General features: G+C 40.9%; 1 protein-coding gene across 2 annotated transcripts in view; it reads left to right on the top strand.

Annotated features, from left to right (window-relative positions):
- The window catches only part of LOC120870552 (kalirin), a 522,430-nt gene that overhangs the window by 418,934 nt on the left and 79,791 nt on the right, over positions 1 to 23,705 (top strand). Inside the window, exons 16-20 of one of the 2 annotated variants that reach the window (XM_040250305.1) lie at positions 7,704 to 7,823; positions 12,713 to 12,904; positions 16,183 to 16,332; positions 18,664 to 18,778; positions 23,191 to 23,306. In XM_040250305.1, coding sequence (XP_040106239.1) covers positions 7,704 to 7,823; positions 12,713 to 12,904; positions 16,183 to 16,332; positions 18,664 to 18,778; positions 23,191 to 23,306 — 693 coding nt within the window. Of the gene's footprint in view, positions 1 to 7,703; positions 7,824 to 12,685; positions 12,905 to 16,182; positions 16,333 to 18,663; positions 18,779 to 23,190; positions 23,307 to 23,705 lie in introns of both variants that reach the window. The other variant, XM_040250297.1, reaches the window with a different exon arrangement.

Genomic DNA, 23,705 nt, shown 5'->3' with positions numbered 1-23,705 from the left:
TCATCTTGAGCACCGATGACATCACTGAGCCCTAAGCAAAGCCAGGTCACAGCACTGCCATCCAGGTTTTTTTCAGTTTAATTATCCTGGGGTCACACCTAATTGTCTGGAGAGACATGTTACTTGTGGTGACGTGGTAGAAAATCCTAGCAGGCCCAGAGTAGGGATGAGTATTCAAATTCTGAATCTCTTGGCAGCAGTGATAGTAATTTCTTTCTTATGAGAAGTACTTTCTCATTTGTGATCTCAATTTAGGAGAAAAAGTCCATGAGAGACAGTGGTGTATGTCTACTTTACAAATGAGGAACTGAGGTACTATAAGATGAGTGTTCCCAGGGCCTCATGGCTGCTTAGCTGAAAATTGAGCCCAGGCCTCTGAAATCCAGACCTGGGAATTCTCCTCTGCTCTTTGTTCATGGTCATCTCAATAAACTGGATAACAGGAAAATTATTCCTAATTGAATTTTTGAGATGGAAGTACCAGACCACCTTACCTGTCTCCTGAAAAACCTGCATGCAGGTCAAGAAGCAACAGTTACAACCAGACGTGGAACAACGGACTGGTTCAAAATTGGGAAAGGAGTAGAAGGCCATATATCATCACCTTGCTTATTTAACTTACATGCAGAGCACATCATGTGAAATGCTGGGCTGGATGAATCACAAGCTGGAATCAAGATTGCTGAGAGAAATATCTACAACTTCAGATATGCAGATGATACCACTCTAATGGCAGGAAATGAAGAGAAACTAAAGAGCCTCTTGAAGAAGGTGAAAAAAGAGAGTGAAAAACCTGGCTTAAAATTCAGCATTCAGAAAACTAAGATCATGACATCTGGTCCCATCACTTCATGGCAGATAGCAGGGAAAAAAGTGGAAATGATGACAGATTTTCTTTCCTTGGGCTCCAAAATCACTGTGGATGGTAACTGTGGCCATGAAATTAAGACTCTTGCTCCTTGGAAAGAAAGTTATGACAAACCTAGCCAGCATATTAAAAAGCAGACACATCACTTTGCCAGCAAAGGTCCATATAGTCAAAGCTATGGTTTTTCAGTAGTCATGTATGGATGTGAGAGTTGGACCATAAAGAAGGCTGAGTGTTGAACAGTTGATGCTTTCGAATTGTGGTGCTAGAATAGACTCTAGAGAGTCCCTTGGACTTCATGGAGATCAAACCAGTCAACCTTAAAGGAAATCAACCCTGAATATTCATTGGAAGGACTGATGCTGAAGCTGTAGCTCCAATATTTTGGCCACCTGAATTGAAGAGCCAACTAACTGGAAAAGAGCTTGTTGCTGGGAAAGACTGAGAGCAAGAGTAGAAGCGGGTGACAGAGGATAAGATGGTTAGATAGAATCACCAACTCAACGGACATGAATTTGAGCCAACTCTGGGAGAGAGTGAAAGACAGGGAAGCCTGGGGTGCTGCAGTGCATGGTACGCAAAGAGGTGGACATGACTTAGTGATGGAACAACAACAACATCATACAGTTTTGTTTGCATTCTTTGATTTTTATTTATTTTTGTTACAGAATTCATAGTAGAGCCAACTTTCTAATTATGTTTTTCTTGACTACGATGAAAATGGAAACGAAATGAATTTCCAGATGTTCCAAGTTGGTTTTAGAAAAGGCAGAGGAACCAAAGATCAAATTGCCAACATCTGCTGGATCATCAAAAAAGCAAGAGAGTTCCAGAAAAACATCTATTTCTGCTTTATTGACTATGCCAAAGCTTTTGACTGTGTGGATCACAATAAACTGTGGAAAATTCTGAAAGAGATGAGAATACCAGACCACATGACCTGCCTCTTGAGAAACCTAGACATGGAACTGGACATGGAACAACAGACTGGTTCCAAATAGGAAAAGGAGTATGTCGAGGCTGTATATTGTCACCCTGCTTATTTAACTTCTGTGCAGAGTACATCATGAGAAACGCTGGGCTGGAAGAAGCACAAGTTTGAATCAAGATTGCTGGGAGAAATATCAATCACCTCAGATATGCAGATGACACCACCCTTATGGCAGAAAGTGAAGAGGAACTAAAAAGCCTCTTGATGAAAGAGAAAGAGGAGAGTGAAAAAGTTGGCTTAAAGCTCAACATTCAGAAAACGAAGATCATGGCATCCGGTCCCATCATTTCATGGCAAATAGATGGGGAAACAGTGGAAACAGTGTCAGACTTTATTTTTCTGGGCTCCAAAATCACTGTAGATGATGACTGCAGCCATGAAATTAAAAGACACTTACTCCTTGGAAGAAAAGTTATGACCAACCTAGATAGCATATTGAAAAGCAGACACATTACTTTACCAACAAAGGTCCGTCTAGTCAAGGCTATGATTTTTCCTGTGGTCATGAATGGATGTGAGAGTTGGACTGTGAAGAAAGCTGAGCACCAAAGAATTGATGCTTTTGAACTGTGGTGTTGGAGAAGACTCTTGAGAGTCCCTTGGGTTGCAGGGAGATCCAACCAGTCCATTCTGAAGGAGATCATCCCTGGGTGTTCTTTGGAAGAGTTGACTCATTGGAAAAGACTCTGATGCTGGGAGGGATTGGGGGCAGGAGGAGAAGGGGATGACAGAGGATGAGATGGCTGGATGGCATCACTGACTCGATGGACATGAGTCTGAGTGAACTCCGGGAGTTGATGATGGACAGAAAGGCCTGGTGTGCTGCAATTCATGGGGTCGGACATGACTGAGCAACTGAACTGAACTGAACTGACTGCGGTGAAAATGGAAATGAAATGAACTTTTAACCTTCCAAGTATACATTCTGTACAGGATGGGGAGCTGAAGGATGATAGGTAGTTTGTCAAGTGGGTAAGTAGATTATATATGGATCATCCAGGCTTAATTAATTGCATACATTCCCATTCAGTATTCCATGAATTATAAAGCAAAAAAAAGTTCTTCTGGAATTTGAAATTCCAGAAGAGAAAATTCTGGAAAGAGAAAACTCCTTCTTCTCTTCACCATGGCAAGAATGACACATGGGGGATTGTAATTCAAAATGGTACTGGATGGCTGAGATCAGCCTTTAGGAAACCACGAATGCCTTGGCAAAGGATATCAGCCCTTGCAGGTGCCGAGGGACTGCTGTCCCGTTAAGCCATTATGCCTCATTAAACAGACTTGTTCTCCTTGTCAGCGTGGGCTCTTTCTTTAGGGAGTCATCTAATCCAGTTTCAGAGAAGGCTTTGGAGGTTTGATGGAAGTTGATGGAGCAGGAAATATTGACCTGGAAGCTGTTGACACTTGGAAAGAGGGAGTTAATTTAGATGTCAGTATTGATCATGCGGGCTAAATTTAGACACCAGCTTGAGAGTTTCTCTTTGGAATGTACTCTCAAAAAAAAAAAAAAAAAAAAGGACACCTTAATTGAAGTGCCGTTAATAGAGACAGAAAGGGAGAGGACAACACTGTGTTATGTCTCTGTCATTATAGCTCAGAGGTTAAAGGTTTAGATTGGGCCTTCATAACCTATGTGCAGTTAGACCACAGTTACATTAAACTGGAGCTCTGAGGAGCAATGATATCACAGATGTTGACTAAAAATAATTTTCAAGTATTTAGAACAAATGAAACTGATTAACACAACCGATTTGCTTTCTGAGGGGTTACTTAGGACTTTGTGTCTAAGATAAATGGCCCCAGCATCTCCAGGGAAATGCTGAGTCTGGAAGGGAAACCACTCCCCTGATTCCCATGGTCCAGGGCCCTAGACCACCCAGATACCCACTTTCTTCTAAAAAAAAAATTGTTCAGATTATTCTCCAGACCCCACAGAATGCTTTGGTTGTTTTCCAGGAAAATTACTACTCTAGTAAGGATGACCTTACATTTATTAGATAATTGAGGGAGATTTGAAAAACCTATTTAGTGGGCATAAAACTAAATGAATGCCCATATGTATTCCTGCAGAGCAATGCATTTAGCAGAAAATAGGCCAAAATGGATTTGTGGGATGTTGGAGCTCTGAGCTATGGGAAAATAAATTGTACTTATTTGTCTACTAAAGACATTGACTTAAATTATCCCTGTGGACTAAACACTGGCCAATATTTGCATATGATCAAGATAGGAATTTAAAACAAAGGAGAAAATATTACCTTCTCCTCATATTCATATAGAAAATACCATTTAATTCTGTTCACTGTACATAAAAATTAAAAGGAGTTGGAGTAGTTCCAAAAGATAGGCAGCCATAGGGACAAGTATCATCCATTTGTTTCAAAATGGAGATAATTAAGAAGACACAGTCAGAGTCTATAAAACCATGAAAGATAAACACATACAATCTCATAAATGTGAATTTTTTAAACTAAGAAACACTAGAAATATAACAGGCTCCCATTTAACCACCTGAGAGGCTGACGATTTTCCTGTGGTTAGATTTCAGAAATGAGTGTGCCTTGTGATAAATCATTTGCAGGAGCAGGAGCCTCATAGGTTTCCTGTCAGTGTGACCTAGAGAACACAGTCATAGCCAAGCAACTTCCCCAACCTACATGGGCACAGGATCCAGCTTGCCCAGCTTAGGTGGCATCATCATTTTGGACATTCACATCTAGTTAACCAAATCCACTCTTCTCCTAACTCAGTTATCTGAGCTTCCTTGGCCTAACGAAACAGTAGATCTCTATGTTCAGTCCCCCCTCAGCCTGACTGAGCTGAATTGGTGACCTAACTCCCAAATCCCCAAGCAGCAATACTCTTCCCAACCCTCATTTCTGCAGGGCTATGTTTCTCTGTTATCCTGTGGTTATAGGGACAGTCTCTGAATTTTGAAAGAAGTATGCAATATTATGGCTCCAAGTGACCTTTAAAGACCATCTAACCTATTAGTAAACTATGGTCCAAGATGAATGATATGTAAAATGTGCATTTAGAGGATTACATCTTATAGTTTACAAAATCCTGTACAGTAATTATTTCATTTCATCAATACCTTGTGACTTACCATTTTACAGATAAGAAAACTGAGCCTCGGGGAGATTAAATGATGTTTCGAAAGTCGAATAGCTCAAGATTAGTGGGGCCAATATTTCTCATGTTTGTTACAAAATTTCTTCTACTACCTTCCTCTCATTTGGATGCTCACAGAGAATAAATAACCAGTTTTATGAACTAGGAAGATAAAGGATGACAGTAATGGAAAATTATACCAACAAGAGTTATTGATCAGAGCACAAAGACTGATGATAAGAAAACAGCTAAGGTATCTATATCTCATCAGAATATACAAATAAACTCTGCAAATACTAGAATATAAGTTGGTATTCCTAAACACATTTTCTTCTCATTGTGAGAGGTATAATTGAAGAATCATAGTTAGGTTTGTCTCAAAACTAAAAATCACCACCATCATCAGGCTTTGCCTTTAACAGTATGCTACATCAACCCTGATACAGGAAGGAAAGATATCCTACCTTTACAGATGAAAAAGCTGTGGCTCAGGGGAGTTAAGTGGCTTTATCAGGTAGAAACAAAGCCAGGTGTTTTGGCTTAAGATTTTGTGTTCTTTCAACATGGTCTCAGCTCTGCTTCTAGGACTGAGTCCAGGACTTCAACATGGGAGATTTGATTCTAGGAAGATAAAAATGCTTGTAGTTTAATCATTGGCATCAATCCCACCCCTGAACCAAACCATTGATTAAGCTGCTATGCATTTTTGTCTTCCTAAAATCAAATTTCCTATTTAAAGTCCTGGAATGCCTTTATAAACAACATTTGGGAAATAAAAATGAACAAGGATATCAAGGATATGGCATGATTTAATGTAAGATGCAGAGACTAAAACCTATCATATTTCTAAATGGAGAATCTGGTAGATGGAGATCCCACAACTATAGCTATAACTGATGTTTTCAGTTGGCTCAAAATAGAGAGAAAAATATTCCAGCAAGACTGAAGAGGCCCAGAGGGAGTCAGATTGCCCCCTACAAGCGTTGATTTGTGATGCACATTGAGAAAATGTTTCTTTGACACCCTCAAGTGAATCTTGAACCAAGCAAGATGTGATGAATCATGGCAGAAGGACTTACATAGTTCAGAAATATAAATTATGAGCTCCATTTTCCAAAGGAGTGAAGCATTTGGGCATGCAATCTGTGTATGCATGTACCCAAATTTACAGCCAGCTTTTAGAAATCATAAGCGCCTCTAGTCAGCCAACTACAGTGCGCCAGTGGCATCAGAGATTTCACACATACACTCTGAACAGTTATTTCCTGCAACTAATTGCTTTACAGATTGGCATCTCATCTGCAATCTGCCAGACAGCCCATGAACTAACATCTCAATCCAAATAGCCCAGCTTCAGTGGGATTTATGTCCCAGTGTTATCCATGCACAGTACGGCATCAGTCATTGTCTCCCAAGGAGGACATTTGAGAAATGCCGCTGAGGATTATGGAAAAGGAGACTAGGATTAGGATTCTTCTAATTGTTTAACATGAAGAAGTTGAGAGAAGAAAAAAAAAAGTCTCAAAAACTCTGAAACAGATTGTGATGTCTTCTGCTTTGCCTTGAGGGAACAGATGGATGGTATTTACTGATCTCGAAATTTCAGAAGAACTTTTATTTCCTCTCCAAGCAAACTCTCAGACTCTTTAATAAAGCAAATATTTGGCAATTTTCTGATGACCAGACACAAGGTAGATTTTCAAGGCCTAATACTTCCAGTTTGATTATTTGCACCAGACTCTATTAGCTGAGTAATTGCCACATTTCCATTTCAGCTAGGACTGTCTAGACAGTATCAGCTGATTCTCCTTCTATTCTAATATTCTCTAGCTGAATTTTCTTTCCCCCAGTACTAAATTAAGATCACCTAGAAATCTTACTCAGCCTAGCCATAACCTCTAAATACTTTAAATCAATTATAACATACTCTTTCATTTTCTAATGATCCAGTGTATGGGTGATTCATACTATTTTGCTTGTTTTCTTTTTCCTCCTTTTGGGTTGTTTAACCAATCAAGGCTAAAACTTGTCTACTCTTGGCTATTTTGCAAACCATAGGAGGTTGGACCCACTTTTCAGGTGTGACTTGGATATTTTCCACAGTGACTTAGATATTTTCACTCTTTCAAAAATGTTACTGCATACCTGTCATATGAAAAGCATTATGCTAGGCATTGGGTGAGATTGTGATATGGCTCATGTATTAATCAAGTCTTCCAGAAGTTTACATTCTAATGAGGGGAAATGAAACATAGGTCAAAATAACCAAATAAGGCAGACTTCTGTGAGTGCCACAGAATGGTCTGGTTTCACTAGATGATGAAGAAATTGTTTCTAATAGGTGTGGTGAGATATAGATTTCAAGCAGTTGTTGGCCTTAAAAAAGGAAAGGATAACATACCAATATTCCATACATATGGAATTTATTTATTTCCACCATACTGTGTTCCAGAAGGAACTTATACCTACAGTGCAATCAGATAAAGTAATATTTAAATTAAGTAGCTGAGGAGACTGGGATTGAAGAGTGGTAAGGGTAGGAAAGAAAATGTGAAGCTGGGAATGAGATTCGTACTTGCAATAAATATCTTATGGCACAGGGTTCCAGATAAATTTGGAGAGACTTTGCTTATCCAGATCCTTCCTGTCTTCTCTTCGTTGTGGGTAGGAGATAGTCAGCTCTCTGACTGAAGGCCATTCACCTCTGCTCTTGTCCCAACTCCCTAGGTCCTGGGATGGATCCGCAATGGGGAGTCGATGCTCAGTGCCAGCCTGGCCAACGCCAGCTCTTTGTCTGAAGCAGAGCAGCTACAGCGGGAACACGAGCAGTTCCAACTCGCCATCGAGGTAGCACCCAGACCTGCCTGCACTGTCCTCCCTTCCCCTCTCGGCTCTGCAGCTTAGGCAGGGTGACTCCTCAAGACGTGGGTGTTCCTTTATGTGCTGAAGCCATTACTCTTTCTTGTGAAACGGGCCGGGTAGCTTCCTTATCACCCAGGAACTGGAAAAGCAAATCCAGGGCCTCATCACCCCAAGGAAGCCTGGTATTAGAAGACAAGTATTCACACTCCAAATGTGATCTTTTTTATTAGTACCTTTAACCTTCAAGGCCCTTGGTCCACTGAGTCTTCTAATACCTTATGATCTGTGCATCATGTGAAAAATATAAAGCTAAAAGGTTAGAAGTCAATTCCAGTTGAAGCTCACTCAGAATTGAGGATGAACAACTGTAGGAGTCATTAGTAAATTAGGATTCCATTTTTAAACATTTGATTTACATGTAACATTTAGATTTCATTGTCAAATCTGCCTTTTATTAAGAGCAGTGGGCACAGGAGCAGACTACACTAGATAGTTTGTTTCACTGAAAGTAGTTGTTCAATAATGCTGGTGGAAGTCATATTTAAAGAATAAACTAAAATCAGAAATTTACTAACCAAGGCTATTTTAAAATAAAATTCCACTTGTGATAGTCTAATATGAATTTTGTCTTGCTTTAAATAATATCTTTAATTATGCTTTGTACTGGAACATTTCCTTCCCAAAGAGACTTGAGCTGATTGCTCTAGAACAGTATGGGGAAAGAGTAGGAAATGGGACATGGGAACGATGCTAAAAATAAGTTCAGTACCAATGGGAAAAGAGAGAAAGAGAGAAAACCTCAAAGACCTGCATCACTTGTGGTTCAGTATAGAACTTAACCCACTTTTGAATGTGTAAGAATTGCAAAGGTATTACCTTCTACTAAAGAAACACAACAATGATAAAATCTTAACTGTCTGTGTCATTAAGTTTATCTTTAATACAGTGGTCCAACTGATTGCTAGCCATTTTTAAACTAGTATTGATGGATTTCAGCCATTTAATTTTCGAAAAGCTTTTGTATATGTGAAAATGTAGCATCAACATGAGTGTCATAGTTCTCTAAGATGTTTAATAACTTCTTAGGAAATGTTGCATTTTACTGGCACGCCCAAATATTAGGGTGTTAGGATCTATTTACTGTAAAGGAAAAATCAAGATTGAGATTATAATTAAAAAATTAGGCCCACAGTGGTCAAAGCCCCATTGAGAGGCAGCAATGAAGAAAATGAAAGTTAGGCAGTCACATTCAAGGCTTGACATGAACCTGTGAGGGATACTAGGCAAAGAAAGGACAGCTCTTGGCCATACCTCCTCCTTATTTATCTTGAATGTGGAAGTTTACCTGCCCTGTCAGGTAATTCAATTTTCAGTCCCTTAATTAGATGTTGAGGTAGTAAAACCAAGTGTCGTGGCACACTTGAGTGTCTCAATGAGCTAGTAGAAAATAGTGGGTTGAGGTAGTAAAACCAAGTGTCATGGCACACTTGAGTGTCTCAATGAGCTAGTAGAAAATAGTGGGTAAATCCGTTAGTAATGTTACTGAAATAACTAAATTCTACCTGACTTGCTTTTGCAGTGTACACAAATTTGTATTAGATGATGTTGTATCCTTACAGAATAGAGGCTTACTAAGCATCTGTGTCTCTAATTTCATGGATGCAACTTGATCAAATATTCCTAGGATAAATGTTGAGATATAAACCCCTGTAGAGTTTGTCTGTGGACTCAGGAGGACGTGACAAAACAAATAGGATTTCTGGTAGATCTTGGGAATGGAAGGTAGGCAGGGTCTGCAGCTTGGCTAGCATAATGACAAGAACAGAGCCGGAATTTCAACATATGCTCCTTCTCCAGGTGGCATTATACTTCTCTCTAAATATGTCAGTTTAGACCAGGTTCTGCACTGGGGGAACATATGCCAGGTAGGATGTAAGCAACTGGATGGGAGATTTAACTAGCCTGGTTTTATTTAACCCATTTTGATAGTTACTGGAGGTCCTTACAGTGATAGGGAACATAATTTGACTTCTTGGGCCCTAAGAAAGAATCCTGGCCTCTAGAAGGGAAAATAAAATAGCTTTATGTAAGACAATTATATAATTTATTGTTAGAACTAAGACTCTTTTAAGAGTAAAAGTGGGAATTAATAATAACCAAGCCAGAAAAATCAGCATGGACTAGAACTCTGATGGGAAAACCGAGATGTTTGCTGCCCCTAGCTTGATTGGCCTCATCTGTCTGAAGGTTTTGGTCTCCTTAAAGAAGGTCAGAATGTTTGCCTGAAGTATCCTTGGTTACAGAAAAACCTCCCCAGAGCCATTCAGAACGCAGAGCAGTAGACAGCTCTCCAGAAATACAGCTTTACAGATTCGTATTTGTTAGTATCCAAATGCTGTGGCTGATGTGTCTTCAAGAACTGTGAACATCATAGTGGCACCCTTGTTTTTATAACCTGCTTTTTAAAAATCCATTTTTATTTGAAATCCTCTTCTACATTCTAAGCATAAGCACTATGACAGTAGTTAAAACTGGATAATAAATTCAGTTGATTTGGTTTGGTTTTCTTCCATGTCCTCCTACTAAATATGAACATCCTTGATAATCCATGTCTCAAAGACATAGCACTTAATAAGATTAGATAATAGTAGAAATAAATGCAAAATAATGACTCAAGCTTAGTGAAGCAGAGATTATGTCATATGCATAAGAGTTTATCATTTAGGAAATTAAAGGGAAGAAGAGGCTCCTAGGACTATTAGATATTAATGAGTTTCAGAATAAGGAAGAGGATTTGTTACATAGCATAAATTGTAAGAAAATTAAAGTTACTCCTCTACTCCGAGAAAAAGGTACAATAAAGGTTTATGATGACAATTATATGCTGGTTTTATATATTGAGGAGAGACAAGATAATTATCAGAATCATTAATTCTACTTGGTGAGCCCTTCCTCTAAATGAGAAACTGTAGATACCATTCTAATTGCTAGATATGAAGTGATGTGATGTGATATGGTGGAAAGGACATAAATTTGGAAATAGATCAAACCTGAATCTGATTTCATCACTTCCTTGTATGTACGTTTTTGGGCAAGTACCCTGATCAGCCTGAGCCTCAGTTTCTTAATCTGTAAAGTGGAAATAAGAATATCCACCTGTAGTAGTGTCATAAGAACTAGAAAAATTCATAATTACAGTGCCTAGCACAGAAAATACACATGACTAAATGGCTTTTAAAGAGCTTTTTTAAAACAGCCCTTGCCTTAAGAGTTTCATTAAGTAAGGAAAATCAGCCAAGTGATATAGGCATTCAGAAGAGGGTAGTTTTTAGTAAGTCTCAGGCTATCCAGAAAGGTCTTTGAAGGAGGTCAGAGCTGAGCTGAGTGTCCAAGGGAATAGATGAGAACTCTACGGAAGTGAACCAAAACCAAGAATGGACCTGAGGGTACTTCAACATTTAGGAGACAAGAAAAGAAAATGTTACCAATAAGTAAAACAGAGAAAGAAACCAAAGATTTGTAATGGATTCTTTCTACTTGTTAGTTTATTTTTTCTAACTTCATGTAGCAGTTAGGAAGATTGCTACATGATAAGAATGTGCTCATCAGGACTGAAGGCTAAATCAGTGGCAAAGTAAGGGAATAAAGGAGTCTAGGTGCTGTAGGAGGTCATGCTAACATAGCTAATGCCGAGGGCAGAGTCAGCAGAGGGGAGAGGGCAGCCAGAAGGTAGTTGATAGGCTGTGTAGACTGCAGTTTGGAATGAAGGTAAAGGGAGAGGTTGTAGTCACACATAGGCAGTGCTTGAATGGATTTGCTCTGGGGAGCTGTCCGGGCACTGCAGCCCAAGAAGAGCAGAACTCATTCAGGAGTAAGGTGCTGGGCTTCCAGCTGTTCTTTTCCACTGACAGCTAAGCCATCCTTTCCTGAAAGTGCAAAGGCCAAATTCATACTATGCCATTGGGTTGAAATGATCCCAGTAGCTGAAGTTGGGATAATATTAGCTGATTGAAGTCATATGGCTCATCCACATCAGTCTTTTATTTTAATAAATTGTATTTATCTGGCTGTCTCCCTGCCACCCAGTTCTCCAACCTATTCTCCCCACCTCCTTCAGTTAAAGTGAACTCAGAGGATGCAAACCACACTTACCCTGAGTAAGAAAACAAACCTTCTGCAGTATAGATTATCCTAAAGGCAAACGTAAATAAGGTAGTAATGCGGGATTATATGTTAAACTGAATTATCTTCTGTACTGTTCTGTTCCCTTGGTAACTAAGAGATGGTGTGAGATTCTACTCTCCTGCTTTACTAACCGGTCAAATGTCTTCCTTCTACAGAACCCTTTTAAAAATGATCATTCATGTTTAAAATGATTGCATTGTTGGTTGAGACTTGTATTACATGGGGATTTTTTAATGTGCTATGTTTATTTGACCTGCAGAGTGGGACTACAGCAATAGCCTCCTCTGAAAACTGATGATGAATAATTTTATGATTAGATTTGAAAAGGAGATTTAATTAATGTTTGAGTCAATCAGGAATCAGATTTATACACGACTGTGTTTGTCTAGCACAGAAACTAAAATGTCTTTAAAATGAAGAGTGATGCAAATAAATGAGAAAGGGGTAGGGACAGGAGTTAGGGACCTGAGCAGTTAGTTAATGAAAATGTTTGATATTCATTTTTTAAATATGCTTTTAAAACAGTGATGACAACATGTTTGAATCAGTCATTTAAAGCTCTTTAACTTTTCTGCATCTTTCCACTCACGCCTCACTCCACCCCTTCCCATACCACGCCTGGGTTGTTCCCACGGACCTCTCTCTCCTCCCCTTGTGCCCAGTCCCTCTTTCATGCCACTTCCTTGCAGAAGACACACCAGAGCGCCCTGCAGGTTCAGCAGAAAGCTGAGGCGCTGCTCCAGGCTGGTCACTATGATGCAGATGCCATCCGGGAATGTGCTGAGAAGGTGGCCCTCCACTGGCAGCAACTCATGCTCAAGATGGAAGACCGACTGAAACTGGTCAATGCCTCAGTGGCCTTTTATAAAACTTCTGAGCAGGTAAGGGAGAGCGCTGTGTGGGCCTGAGACCAATGGAGGGCGATTTTCTGCCACACATGGGCAATCTGTAGGATCTACCTTAGCAAGAAGCCAATCCTCTCAGCACTAGCCTGAGAGTACAAGAATGATTTGTGGAAACATCACGGTTTGCTTCGGTATAATTATTTCCATTAAAAGAGTGGACCATGTGATTTGTTTCTTATAAATTTCTCAAACTCACTAGACGTAGGTGTTGAAGTAGAAATTGGGTAGGCATATGCTGAATGCTAGGTTTCAGTGATGTACCAGTTAGCTCTGGCCACAATAATGCTGTATAACGAATTACCCCCAATCCCAGGGGTGTAAAACAATAAACATCTATTTTTGCTTAGGTATCTAGTATTCAGCTGATCTTGGCTGAACATAGTAAAACTAGGCTCCAAGCTACAGGCTGGGTCTAGATCTGTTCCTGTATTTCTCTTCCTTCTTGACTGGCAGCTATTTGAGCCACATTTATGGAAAGGCAGGGGTGCAAGAGCCCAAAATCTACTGTGCAAGTGCATTTCAAGTTTGCCTGCGTCACATGCTGTAACATCCTTTCAGCCAAAACAAGTCACATGGCCAAGCCAACATCAGCGAAGTATGCCTCCTGTGAGAATTGTGAAAAGAGAGTGATGAGTTACTGACACAGTTTAATCTACCACAATAGGGAACTGTGCACTGCTTGAAAAGCATACAGTTCTTTCATTCATGGGATTCCCAGTGTAGTACATGAAACACGGCTCTCTGTCATTAGAGAAGTGTGAGCCTACCTAGTAGGATGGTGCAGCTGTGGAAGAAAAGGCAGGAGATACCTATTTCGGGGCCATAAAGTTCCAAACTCATTGTTAATATATCTGTACAGTAATATGCACAAGGGTTAAGAGGATTTGTAAATGATTTGGGTGCTGTTATGGGACTCTCTTCATGAAATAGAGGTTTAAGACAGGATAGCTCCCTGGTAGAAATAGATCAGAGAAACAGACCATGGGACAAAAGGGACCATGGGAAAGTCTATCTCAGAGCAGATGTAACATGTCTGTCAGTGGGCCCTGCAGCCAGCATTCATGTTTACACCTTCTCTCAGTCCTCCTTTCAAGCATTTCAGAGAGATGGTGTCTTACATGGCCTCAGAAGTGAGCGCAGCAGATTAACATAATAAAGAGCTTCTCCAGTTGATTTATAAATTAAGCACAGCCTAGTCACACCTCAGCAAGCTTTTTTAAAAATAGAAATCGATATGCTAACTCTAAGATTTAGACGGATATGTGAAGAACCTAGAATAGCCAAAAACAATCTTGACAAAGAACATTGGAGGTTTTATACTACCTGACTTTAAGACTCTAAAGCTGTAGTGATCAAGACAAAATGGTATTGGTGTGAGAACAGACAGAATGGAACAGAGTAGAGGTTCCAGAAGTAGACCCACATATATAGTCAATTGATTCTTGAAAAAGCAATTCAACAAGTTTTTTTTAACACATGGTATTGGACAACTGACTATCCATATGAAAAAAATGAGGCTTAATCCCTTTGTAATATCATATATAGTTTTAAATTTGAGATGGCTCAAGATGCTGAGGAGAGGGTAATGGCACCCCACTTCAGTACTCTTGCCTGGAAAATCCCATGGGCAGAGGAGCCTGGTAGGCTGCAGTCCATGAGGTCGTGAAGAATTGGACATGACTGAGCAACTTCACTTTCACTTTTCACTTTCGTGCATTGGAGAAGGAAATGGCAACCCACTCCAGTATTCTTGCCTGGAGAATCCCAGGGACGGGGGAGCCTGGTGGGCTGCCGTCTATGGGGTTGCACAGAGGCGACATGACTGAAGCGACTTAGCAGCAGCAGCAGCAGCAACAAGATGCTGAAGGGGACAAAACACTAGATTAAGAGTCAGGAAATTTGACCCTGAACTGACCTTACCAAAGGTCACTTTCTCTTTCTAGATTTTTGATTCTTCACCTATTAAATTAAATGACTTATACTGGGTAATCTTTGCATTTCTTCCAGCTCCCAAATAGATTGGTTTTAAAACTAATCCTACCTTGGGACAAGTGTTAAGCACTCGTTTTCTTAAAGCTGTCGCGTGTGTATAATCTGTTCTCTCTCAAGATGTGAGCCTCCTGCTTGTTTTGAGGCTTTGCCTCAAGAGAGATGTGTGGTGCTAAAGAAACTAGCTAGAGTTCTGGGATAGGCCTTCTCATGACATGGGAAGCATGTTGGCAATGGGAGTGTTCTGCTTTGGACATCTTTCAGCTAACTTTTCAGTTCAGTTCATAACTCAGAAAGCATCCTATCCAATGCCACGTCTTTACCAAAAGAGATGACTTTCTCAGATAGAGGAGGTCAAGGATAGTTAGAACCATTTTCCCCTGCTGCCCTAGCCAGGTAAGTAACCACAGATTGTTGAAGGAAAGTATAGAAATGGTTTCTATTTTCTGCATCCTTCCTTAATCCCTGACACTAGGTTGCGTTGTGTCTCCTACTGATACACCCAAGCCCCGTTTGAAATGCTTTTGGTGTTTTGAATTTGTCTATAAGGTCAATTAGAGCATGGCCTCCTAGACTTTTTAGAACTGAAAAACCATCTTAACTATCTTTTAAGTTAACCCGAATTTGTTATTCCTCTGAAGGAAATGTACATTTTGCAGTAGCAGGCCTGGAGATGTCATTGCCTTATGGTAGCACCTTGAAACATTTTTGCTGGAATATTTTTCCCAGGGAGGGGAAAGATAACATTCACTTATGGTGCATAAATCACACAACATAGGCAACTTCCTCCTTTACCTCTACTTGAGGCTACTTCCTGTAGGACAAGTACAGATGGCTGGACAGCCCAAATATCTTCCCCAAACCTCCTTTTCCTGTTCTACCTAATTCATAGGTTATCATAAGATTATAGCAATTTAATATATAAAAACACTTTGAAACTCCCCAAATTACTAGTCTTTCCTCCTTTCTTGCTGTGTACACTATCCCTAGGTGATGTCATCAATCCATGTAGCCTTCAACCATCAGCTGTCAGAAAATGATTCCAAAGTCCATACCTCAGTTGTAACCTGTCTTCCAAGCTCCAGACACTGGATTCTCACTGCCTCCTGGACTTTTTCTTAGACATCTCAGGGGTACTGCACACCTAAGGCCACAAATTGGATTTTGAATGGAAAATGTCACTTACAATAGGGGTCTCTAAGCTAATGGTCCTTATAAAACGCTTCTTAAACAATTACTGAGTCTTTTCATCCTTGGTTCATTAGGTCTGTAGTGTCCTGGAGAGCTTAGAGCAAGAATACCGAAGAGACGAGGACTGGTGCGGTGGACGAGACAAGCTGGGGCCAGCAGCAGAGATCGACCACGTCATTCCACTCATCAGTAAACATTTGGAACAAAAGGAAGCCTTTCTTAAGGTCAGAGCGCATTGTCATCCCAGTTCTGGGACTTTAGCCTTGTTTTTCATCTACTGTCTCCCCCCTCTCGACCTCCTCCTCCTCTTCCTCCTCCCTTCTCTCTCTTTCTTTCTCTCTCTCTCTCTCACTGCTCCATGTAGGCTTCCCATACCCCTGTATTTTCTAGTTTCTTATCTAAAGGGAGGCATTTGTAGAGAGGACATTTGAAAGGTTGAAAAGTTACACTTCAAACATTATTTCTCTCAACACTTTTTGTATAATTAGGTAATTAGAATGCTCCATTTCTGCTGGTGCTATGTATAAATATCCTGATATCCCATTGATGTTTACTGAGGAAAATGCATACTTTCACTTAGTTATGTTTTATCTATAAAAATATTTTAATTTAAATATATAAGCCTAGATAGAAAACTATTAAAATACATCTTTTATAACTGGATGACACAAAATTTAGAGCAAGAGTTAAAAAAATATGTTTAGACATTTATTTATCAATCTAACAATTACCAATTACCAATAAATGTGACACTGTTTATTCTGCGTATGAAGACAGAAATACATAGCTTTCCGGGGGGAAACACAGTCCAGCTCTGAACAGCTTTCAGCTGGTGTGGGAAGACCTCCTAAGCTTCTTTCCTTCTGCCTTTGATCTTCTCTCTGACAGAGCCTTCAGTGTGAAAACTTTTTCAAAGGCTCCATTTACTCTCAAATTCCTTGCTTTCATGTTCTGCTTCCTTTCAAGTTTCTGAAAGCATGCTAGAGAATTTTTATACCCTAACATGTTGCCACTGATTTTCTACAATTCTGTAATTAACTGCTTTTCTTTCATTAGGAATTTTCTCTACTTGACCACTTCTTCAAGTTTTATTTTTATTCTTTTTTAAAGATGACCTTCTGCTGCTCTCCTCCCATCTATCTAGTATCTGCACCTGCATTTGACCCTTAGTAATCAGCTCTTACTAATAAGATTAAATAGAAATTCTTCCATATAGGGCTTAAGATGATTTTAAAAGTCTTCCCTCTGATAAAACAAAGTTTAAAATGAAACAATTTAAGTAGAGCATGTCAAAGTTTTTAAATAGAGGTATAAAGGTATTTCTTGATAAAATTAAATGTTTCCTTTGAAGAAGGAAAAAAAAATGTTTTGAGGTTTTCCATATGTGCCCAAAACCATAGTTGAGGAACTCTGTTGTTGTGGGAATTACAAGCCAAGTGGACAGAAGATCAAGCTCTCTGTATACATTAGTTGATGTATTTTGGATTCTTTAGCTTTTGGACCACTATCCAGCTGTTAAATTCATGGGCCTTAGGGTGGTAGGACCATGAACAATCTTAGCAGAGCTCCCAGAAACCGTTATTGTGAAATCAATATTTAAAATATATTTTTTACCACGTGACTTGTAGAATCAGATGCTAAATATAAAAAAGCTTAGTTTTGACCATATGATTTGTAGAATCAGATGCTAAGTATGAAAAAGTTTAGAAGTTAACAATTTTGTTTAGAGATAATTTAGTTCTGAAAGCTGTGGACTGAAAATTAATGGACTAACATGTATTACTTCTACCAACAGGAAAAATACTGCTTTGTAAAGAAATTTCAGAAAATCTCTGGTCTTGAGAGAAACTAGAAGCACTCTATCAGTAGACCTAGATTCTAGTCCTGCCTTGCTCATGACTCCTGCCCGTGCTGGGCCCCAGCCTCCTTCCGGTGCGGCAGCCTGGGACAAACCTGTCCTCTCGGCCACCCACTGCTCTGTGAGCCTTAAGGGGATGGTACAATGGCCCTTACTCTTTTACGTGATATATTGTGCCCAGCAGTAGGATGTTTATTAATCTTATTGAGGTGGAGGTGGACAAACATGTTTCTAAAACGTGGGTAATTACCATTTATATTTGGAACGTGTGGTTAATAGGTTTGATTACTAAATTTACTTTCTCGAGTCTAAATTAAGCTAATGTTAAAGTGACTTACACCAAGGTCATATACGCGGCACTCTTAAATGTGGCAGAGGGAAATCAGCCTGAGAGGTGATGGTGGTCATGCTGAATCAATACATGTAGTAGTCAAGGAGTAGCTGATTTCTTTTTTCGCTTGTAAGGGAAAGGGGAGAGGAACAGAGAGCTTTTCTTTTTTAAGCTTTCCACTTAAAAGAATAAGGGAACCTCTTCCACTAGAACTGGAACATCCACGTTGCTCCAGTTGGCCTCCAGGACTCTGCTCACCCAGAGACCCAGAAGCCTCATCGCCAGCATCCCTTCTCTCGTGTCTTAGATCATGTGCACCTCTGGACTGAGACTTATGTGTAGGACTTCACACTGTGTCTCTCTCAGGCCTGCACCCTGGCACGGCGGAATGCTGAGGTCTTTCTCAAGTATATCCATAGGAACAACGTCAGCATGCCCAGTGCTGCCAGCCACACCCGAGGACCCGAACAGCAAGTGAAAGGTCAGTGTGGGCCCTGCCAACCTGAAGCCATTCCAGCCACATGGACCAGAGCTTGGTGCCTGGTCTTCATGTGACCTCAGATTTCCTTGTTCTTCTCCTTAGATAAGAAAAAGTGTGATGTGGGATGGTATGGACAGTGGCAATTCATCATGTATCAAAATTTGGAATGGAAAAATGACTATAAAATTTCTCTAAGTATATTTTGTTTTATCTTAGAGTTTCAGTTCAGTTCAATTCAGTTGTGTCCAACTCTTTGCGACCCCATGGACTGCAGCATGCCAGGCCTCCCTGTCCATCACCAACTCCCAGAGTTTACCCAAACTCCTGTCCATTGAGTCGGTCATGCTGTCCAACCATCTCATCCTCTGTCATCACCTTTTCCTCCTGCCTTCAGTCTTTCCCAGCATCAGGGTCTTTTCAAATGAGTCATCTCTTCACATCAGGTGGCCAAAGTATTGGAATTTCAGCTTCAACATCAGTCCTTCCAATGAACACTCAGAACTGATCTCCTGTAGGATGGACTGGTTGGATCTCCTTGCAGTCCAAGGGACTCTCTTAGAGTTTAGAACAATGCTAAGAGAAATAACAAATAATCTCTACATATCTACACTGTGCAGTATCATAGCCACTGGTCACATGTGACTTTTGAGCAGTTGAAATGTGCCTGGTTACTCCCACTGACTATTAATTACTTTAAGTGTCATAGCCAAACATGGCTACCATATTGAATGGCACAAGACTGAGTTACCTTGCAGCCTGAGAACGAGACATGGACCGAGATTCGTAAAACCACATTCTAATCCTGGTTTTATTGCAATGTACAATGTGCTGCATGCTCAGCCGTGTCTGACTCTTTGCAACACCATGGACTGTAGCCTACCAGCTCCTCTGTCCCTAGGATTTTCCAGGCAAGAATCCTGAAGTGAGATGTCATTTCCTCCTCCAGGGGATCTTTCCAACCCAGGAATCAAACCCAAGTCTCTGAGTTACCTGCATTGGCAGATGGGGTATTTTTTGGGTTTTGTTGTGTGTGTTTTTTTTTTTTTAACCATTGAGCCACCTAATTTTATTACTTACTGCTTAAGCTTTAGAAACTTCAGTTTTCTTATTGAAAAATGAAGAAGGATGTGTAAATTCTTGCTGCTCAAAATATGGGCCCCAGACCAGTAGCATTGACAACACTCGGGAGCTTATAAGAAACATTATCTCATGCCCCACTTAAACCTACAGAATCAGAACCTCCTTTTTGGCAAGAGCTCCTCCATCCCACCAGAACCAGGTGATTTTTGTGCACGTAAAATTTAGATAAGTACTGGTCTAGATAATCTTCAATTTCTCTGAATTCTATAAAGTCTACAGTTCTGTGGATAAAAATCAGTAACCTTTAAAATTGTTCATTTGCTGACCAACATTAAGCTTAAATTATTATTGGTGGAATCACTTACTCTGGACCTGACAGAAATTAGCCTTTGAGTGGGTGAAGAATTTAACAAATGTCATCTTGACACAGCAAAGCAATACAACCCTGGAGACCAGTGCTAGGGAGGGAAGTGATACAGGTTTGGCAAGCTGCTAAGGGGACAGTGGGCAGCTTGGACCTCTTATAGGAAGGGCCTCTCTTCTGCTTAAGGAGCTCAGGAGGTGGCAAGATCAGAGGACACCAGAAAGAATTAAAACTTAAGAATCAAATTTCCCTACCGAGAAGAGGGAAGAGGGTTCCTTTTCCAGATGTGCTATCCTGTATGCAGCTGAGGGGCCCTGTGGGTGGCTGGCATTATGTCACCTTTCCCTTCCTGCAGATTTTTCAGGGTCTGTGTTCTGATGTCTAAATGTGACTTGAGTGAGGCCAGCTGCCTGCTGAGAGCAAGCACACCCCACCTCTGCCCCAGTGTGCCAAGAGTGGCAGCCTCCTGGGGAGAGCAGGATGTGCCACATCCTGGTGGGGGCCAGAGCAGGGTATGCCCTCAAGAAAGCTTACAAGAGGGGCAAAAATGGAACCTGAAACTCATTAGGACATTCACCTAAGCTGGGCTAATTCTCTTAGCCACCACGGAGGGACCTCAGTGAACAAAGCTCTAACTTGGAGACAAAAAGACTAAAGGTAACATGGGTTCTCACTGTCTTTGCCCAGTTGTAGCTTTCACCTGAGCAGAGACCTATAACCTCTGCTGTATCCATTTCCTTTCTACCTGCTACCTAGGCCCAAAGCCAGTGCCTCTTATTTTAAGTTTTTCTTATAGGAGCAATTATTACTATATAACAACCCCTGAAATTCAGTGGCCCACAACTGTAAGCATTTATTGTTCATTGACTGCATTGCCTGGGACCAGCTGCCTTGGCTGGGCTCAACAATGCACTCTGCTTGAGACTGCAGATCTGGCTGGCTTGGCCCCTTCACTACAGGATGGATTCTTGTCTGCTCCATGTGGATTAATTCTGGGACCTTGTTGAAGGGGCAGTGGTCACCCAGGAGAACTTCTTAGGGAGGTAATAGCAGACATCAAAGGGGCAAGGTCGATTGCACAAGCACACTCCAAGCCCCTACTTATGTCCTATCAACGACCCATTTGCCAAAACAAGTCACATGACCAAGTGTGAGGTCACAGGTGAGGAAGTACACTTGGTCTCTTTGGGGGAGAAACTAAAAAGCTATATAATAAGAGCATAGATATAGAGAGAAATCAATAATACGGACCCATATAAGTTCTCAGCCTAAGGGAGAAGAGGCAGATTCTATCCTTCAAGAGTTAAACTTCCATAGTGCATTAAAAGTTCACAAAAATCAACAAGCACTACAATTTGGGCTGTGCCCTCTGTGTAGAGCACACTGTTACTGAGTCCAAGCTTGCTCTGCTTGTCCCATGAGCCAGTAGACCTAGAAGATGGCAGAATAATGTCTCAAAATAACAGTCTTATTGGGGGTATTAATACTGCGTTCTTTTATAGATCAGAGATGAGGGGAGGTGAAGAAACAAAGTATAAGGGCCACTAATCTTGCAAATATCTCCTATGATGGCAAGCCTCAGCCAGGGAATATGTTGATTTCTTCCTTTCTGCCATCCACAAGTGGACAGGATTCTGAGAAAAGGCACTTTAGTTTAACAGTCAGGCAGAGGGACAGGATTCTCTGAGACAGACCGTTATAGGTGATTATGGATTATAATTATAATCCATTATGGATAATAGTAACAAAACAACAAAAAGCAAGTCAAAGAAACAGTTCCAACATGCAGTCAGAATTGGCTTTTCCCTGCAACATAACTTGTGCTTTACAGTCCCAATAACCTGGGAGCCCAAGGTGGCTAAGAAGTCATAAAGTTCTACCCTTTTCCATAAGAATGACCTTGGGCCAGTTGCCTACCCTCTCTAAACCTCAGTTTCTTCATCTGTAAAGTGGAGATAATGGTCCATGCATAATGAGGTACTCTGAAAATGCGTGTCTGCCATATAGTGAGCACTGAATAAGTGTCAACTTTTCATAGCATCATTCTTGTATATCTTCGTAGTATCTAATGTAGTTAGTGGGAAGTCAGAGGCAAATAGGTACAAAATAGATTTGATGCTTCAAGCTTAGAGCATACTATTAAACACTTTGGAAATCTATCCACGTAACCAGCTGCTTCTGGAACAAGAGGAGAAGTAGGGAGAGGAAGGGAGCTGACATGGACAAATGCCTCCCACAGCCTCTGCTCTGCTTCATGGCTTCATGCACATCCTCACGCCTACCATCATTAGAGACGACTGAGAAAAGCTTTAGCTTTTCTTATGATCAGTCCCAACCACCAGGGGAGTTTGGGCTTAGAGACATGATTCCATGATGACATGATTTCAACACAACTTCCCTATGCCTGTGATTTAGAGGTTTTTAAACTGAGGCTATGCTGTTAAAGTACTAAGAGCACAGCCCTTTGTATAGGCAGAGTATGTGGCAAGTGATGTGGTTGCCCATGCAGTTACCCCAGTCCTCGTGCCTGTTCACCTCTGGCCTTCCCCTAGAACCTCCAAGAGTGGCTGGGATTCCTGCCAAGTCCATTCACTCTCTACAGGCTCTAAGGGTCTGATTGAATTAGTTATTATTTTCAGCACCAATACTTCCCAAGGTCTCCTATCATCAAGAACTAGCTTTGGTGTGAAGAAAATCAGGGTCACTTTTAAGTCACCCTGGGGACATCCTCTCCCCCAATTTTATTGATGCAATTTCACAGTAGGCCCTCCCCCAGTCTCCCTGATCTTGCTCTCCTCTGGGAAATTCTCTCTGAACCAAACTTTGGCCCCTTGCTTCTGGTGTTGAATTAGTCCTATGGGGAGAGTCGAAGGGCGCAGTTATCTGGCATCTAGGATGTGGGTCCCGAGTGGCTGGTCAGATTCGATCGGAGCCTTCCTGAGACCAGCACCTGCTCTCTGCCCTGCAGCCATCCTGAGTGAGCTCTTACAGAGGGAGAACCGTGTCCTGCACTTCTGGACATTGAAGAAGCGGCGGTTAGACCAGTGTCAGCAATATGTGGTGTTTGAGCGAAGCGCCAAGCAGGTATGTTCAGAGCTTTCCCTGGAGTTGTCTCGGACAAGGACCATACAGAGGCCTAGATGACCAAGACTTGGACAGTTCCAAAGAGGGTCATCACACCAGACAGAAGAGAGATGGGAGATGGGGGTGAGAAGAAGAATGCTTGCACTGACAGCAATTCAACCTTCACCAAGCACTCTACTCAGAGTTTGGTGACAGGAGTTGGGAGGAGATGCTGGGGGCAGATTGCCCTAACTCATGGATAATAGTGGACCTGGTCTAGAAGAGTCCCCAGTTTAATGGACAAGACACTGTCTTTGCTGGTGGGTTTTTCCAAGTATAACAGAGAAGGCCACTTTCATAAATCAGCTTCCAAGCTACGTACTGATTAAATCATGTCAGGGTTTCCTGGGTCCATCATAT

This window comes from Oryx dammah, unplaced genomic scaffold, assembly GCF_014754425.2.
Source record: "Oryx dammah isolate SB20612 unplaced genomic scaffold, SCBI_Odam_1.1 HiC_scaffold_2, whole genome shotgun sequence".
NCBI lineage: Eukaryota > Metazoa > Chordata > Mammalia > Artiodactyla > Bovidae > Oryx > Oryx dammah.
This window is presented reverse-complemented; position numbering and strand designations above follow the sequence as displayed.